Source organism: Centruroides sculpturatus, unplaced genomic scaffold, assembly GCF_000671375.1.
Source record: "Centruroides sculpturatus isolate CEXI.00-Female unplaced genomic scaffold, Cexi_2.0 scaffold1376, whole genome shotgun sequence".
Lineage (NCBI taxonomy): Eukaryota > Metazoa > Arthropoda > Arachnida > Scorpiones > Buthidae > Centruroides > Centruroides sculpturatus.
The window spans coordinates 117-3,221 of NW_019385822.1; the positions used below are offsets into that span (position 1 = coordinate 117).

Sequence of the window (3,105 nt, forward strand, 5' to 3'; positions counted from 1 at the left end):
AAGTGAGTATTCAGGTTCAATGGTCTTTGTTAGTATATTTTCTTCCGGTTCGAAAAAGTCTTTTATTGTAGCATACCTCGAGATATCAGTAGTATTCTTGGATTGTTCCTCAATTAGGTATTCCTCTCCTGACATTTCACTTGTCTGAGTATTTTCTTCCATATCTCTTGTATGCTTTTTACGTGGTCGCCCTCATCCCCTTTTTTGCATAACTGCTTGACTTGGTATTGGAGGAGATCGAGGAAAAGGTCCGGGATTTAACTCAATGCCAGCAATCATTAGTAAAATAAAAATTATTATTCGAGTTAATGAAACATTTAAACTACTTATTTCAGTTCAGTAATTATGTTACAGTAATTATGAATATTTGGAATTTTTTAATCTCCAAAGTTAACATCTCATTCTGTATTAATTGAAGTTCATGTAGTGTACATGTTATGTCTGTTATATCATGAATAGATAAGGATCCAATTTATAATTTATAAACTCCATATGTTTTAGTCAGAAAGCTGCATTATTTAGCAATGGATCAAAACTTCTTATTTATGATGGCTTGAATAAATTATAATATAATGTATGTATTTAATTTATAGTATCTCTTCCTAAATGTATTGATCCCACAATTTTAAAACTTGTCAATGTTTAAAGTCAAAATAAAGACTTTTATAAATAATACAGTAGTCATTTTTATTATTCTTACATATAAAATGAATATGTTGTAAACTTTATTAATTATAAATGATAAAATTTATAATAAAATATTTACAAAACATTTTGTGCCACAACTTATTGTTATAACTTATAATTATTNTTCAAGTGTACAGTATTTATATCTTCATGTATTTTCTTTTTCTGTTCTTGCAGTAGACCTTTTTCTTCTTTTATATTTTTAAATGAAGAGCACTGATGTAAGTAAATCTATTATTCAATTTTTTCTTTAATCTTGGAAAATATTTTCTTCTAATTATCCAAAGAACAACTGAAAGTAATAACAACATATATGAGATTAAATTTTATATGACTTTTAGCATTAAGTATTATTTATATTCATATTCGTATTTATTAGTATTGTTTCCTATAAGACAAATGCAAACCATTCAATCCTGTAAAATAGGAATTTTAGTTTTGTTTCTGCTTTCTGTACTTTTTGGGTAAACATTAGCTAAATGAAAAAAATTAAATCATCTTAAATATCAGACAAATTCACATTCAATGTATATTATATAGTGATTAAAATTTCTATTCACTATGCTAAATCTTTTAAAATATACAAATTCTCTTTTTAAATTAATATTTACAAATTAACAGTGTACACATTTATTGAAATATAACTATATTTTTATTCAAAATAAATAAATACAATGCTGTTTAAAAGGTGGCAAGTTTAATTATTTAGCAGCTATTAAAAATACTTTCTTCATTTACATGATAAAGTGAAGGACTAAATAAATACCATCAAAAATATGAATCTGGCTGCTAAAAATTATGAATCTTAAATTTGATGTTACACTTTTGATATTGATTATTTATTAATATTAATTAAGCTATGTAATTTTGTTTCTTGAATAAAAAAATAATCTAGAAATTGATATAATGTGTTCTTACAACATGAACTCTCATATATTATTTACAATTTAACTTTTTGAGTAAGTAAAAAAAATACACATTAAAGTATAATAAAAGTTTAACATAAATTTGTATTAATACTATATAGAAAAGAAAAGTACTATACTATATACTATAGAAAAGTCTTCATAAAATTTTTTATGTAAAGTGATAAAATGTATTTGAACAGATTCTAATGTATCCTCAAATACAACTCCAGATTCTTACTCCTGATGTCTTCATGATTTAGCCAGGTTTAGAACATCCAAATAAAATTTCTCTTTCCTAAAAGTAAAAAAAAATTAATTTAACAGAAATCAAATTTTATAAATTAATTATATAAGCAATATCATTTATCAATTCTGTAATAAAATTCTTTCTTAAAACATATTGTATAAAATACAAATAAAGATTTATAACAAAAATTTATTCTTGTATTCCTTATCCTTTTCGCAATCACAGGAAACATTTAAAAACATTCATTTCTATCAGTCTTATTATAAAGTAAAACATTCTTTTTAAACATTAATTAAATTTTTTCAAAATTTACCTACATGTGTTTTGAATAAAAAAGGTGTTTCATTAAGCTTTCCTTTTCTGTAAACTTCTGTTTACACTCATCGCAGGCATAAGGCTTTTCTGTATTATGGGTCCGTACATGTGCAATTAAACTGTTTTTTTGTGTGAAGTTCTTCTGACAGGAGTTACAAGTGTAAGGCTTTTCTCCAGTGTGAATACGTAGGTGTCTTATTAAATTTCCTTTTTCTGTAAACTTCTGTTTACACTCGTCGCAGCCATAAGGTTTTTCTCTAGTATGGGTGCGAATGTGCGAAATTAAAGTTGCTTTTCGCGTGAAGTTCTTCTTACAAAAACTACAAGTGTAAGGCTTTTCTCCAGTGTGGGTCCGTACATGTGCAATTAAACTTGCTTTTTGTGTGAAGTTCTTCTTACAAAAACTGCAAGTGTAAGGCTTTTCTCCAGTGTGAATACGTAAGTGTCTTATTAAACTTCCTTTTTCTGTAAACTTCTGTTTACACTCATCGCAGCCATAAGGTTTTTCTCTAGTATGGGTGCGAATGTGCGAAATTAAAGTTGTTTTTCGCGTGAAGTTCTTCTTACAAAAACTACAAGTGTAAGGCTTTTCTCCAGTGTGGGTCCGTACATGTGCAATTAAACTTGCTTTTTGTGTGAAGTTCTTCTTACAAAAACTGCAAGTGTAAGGCTTTTCTCCAGTGTGAATACGTAAGTGTCTTATTAAACTTCCTTTTTCTGTAAACTTCTGTTTACACTCATCGCAGCCATAAGGTTTTTCTCTAGTATGGGTGCGAATGTGCGAAATTAAAGTTGTTTTTCGCGTGAAGTTCTTCTTACAAAAACTACAAGTGTAAGGCTTTTCTCCAGTGTGGGTCCGTACATGTGCAATTAAACTTGCTTTTTGTGTGAAGTTCTTCTTACAAAAACTGCAAGTGTAAGGCTTTTCTCCAGTGTGAATACGTAAGT

General features: G+C 27.4%; 1 protein-coding gene across 1 annotated transcript in view; it reads right to left on the reverse strand.

The window, feature by feature from the left end:
• Positions 1–2,155: 2,155 nt before the first annotated feature.
• LOC111642346 (gastrula zinc finger protein XlCGF8.2DB-like) overlaps positions 2,156–3,105 on the reverse strand; it is an 8,017-nt gene continuing 7,067 nt past the window's right edge. The window contains exon 3 of the mRNA XM_023388681.1: positions 2,156–3,097. Within this exon, the coding sequence (XP_023244449.1) occupies positions 2,156–3,097 (942 nt within the window). The remainder of the gene's footprint in view (positions 3,098–3,105) is intronic.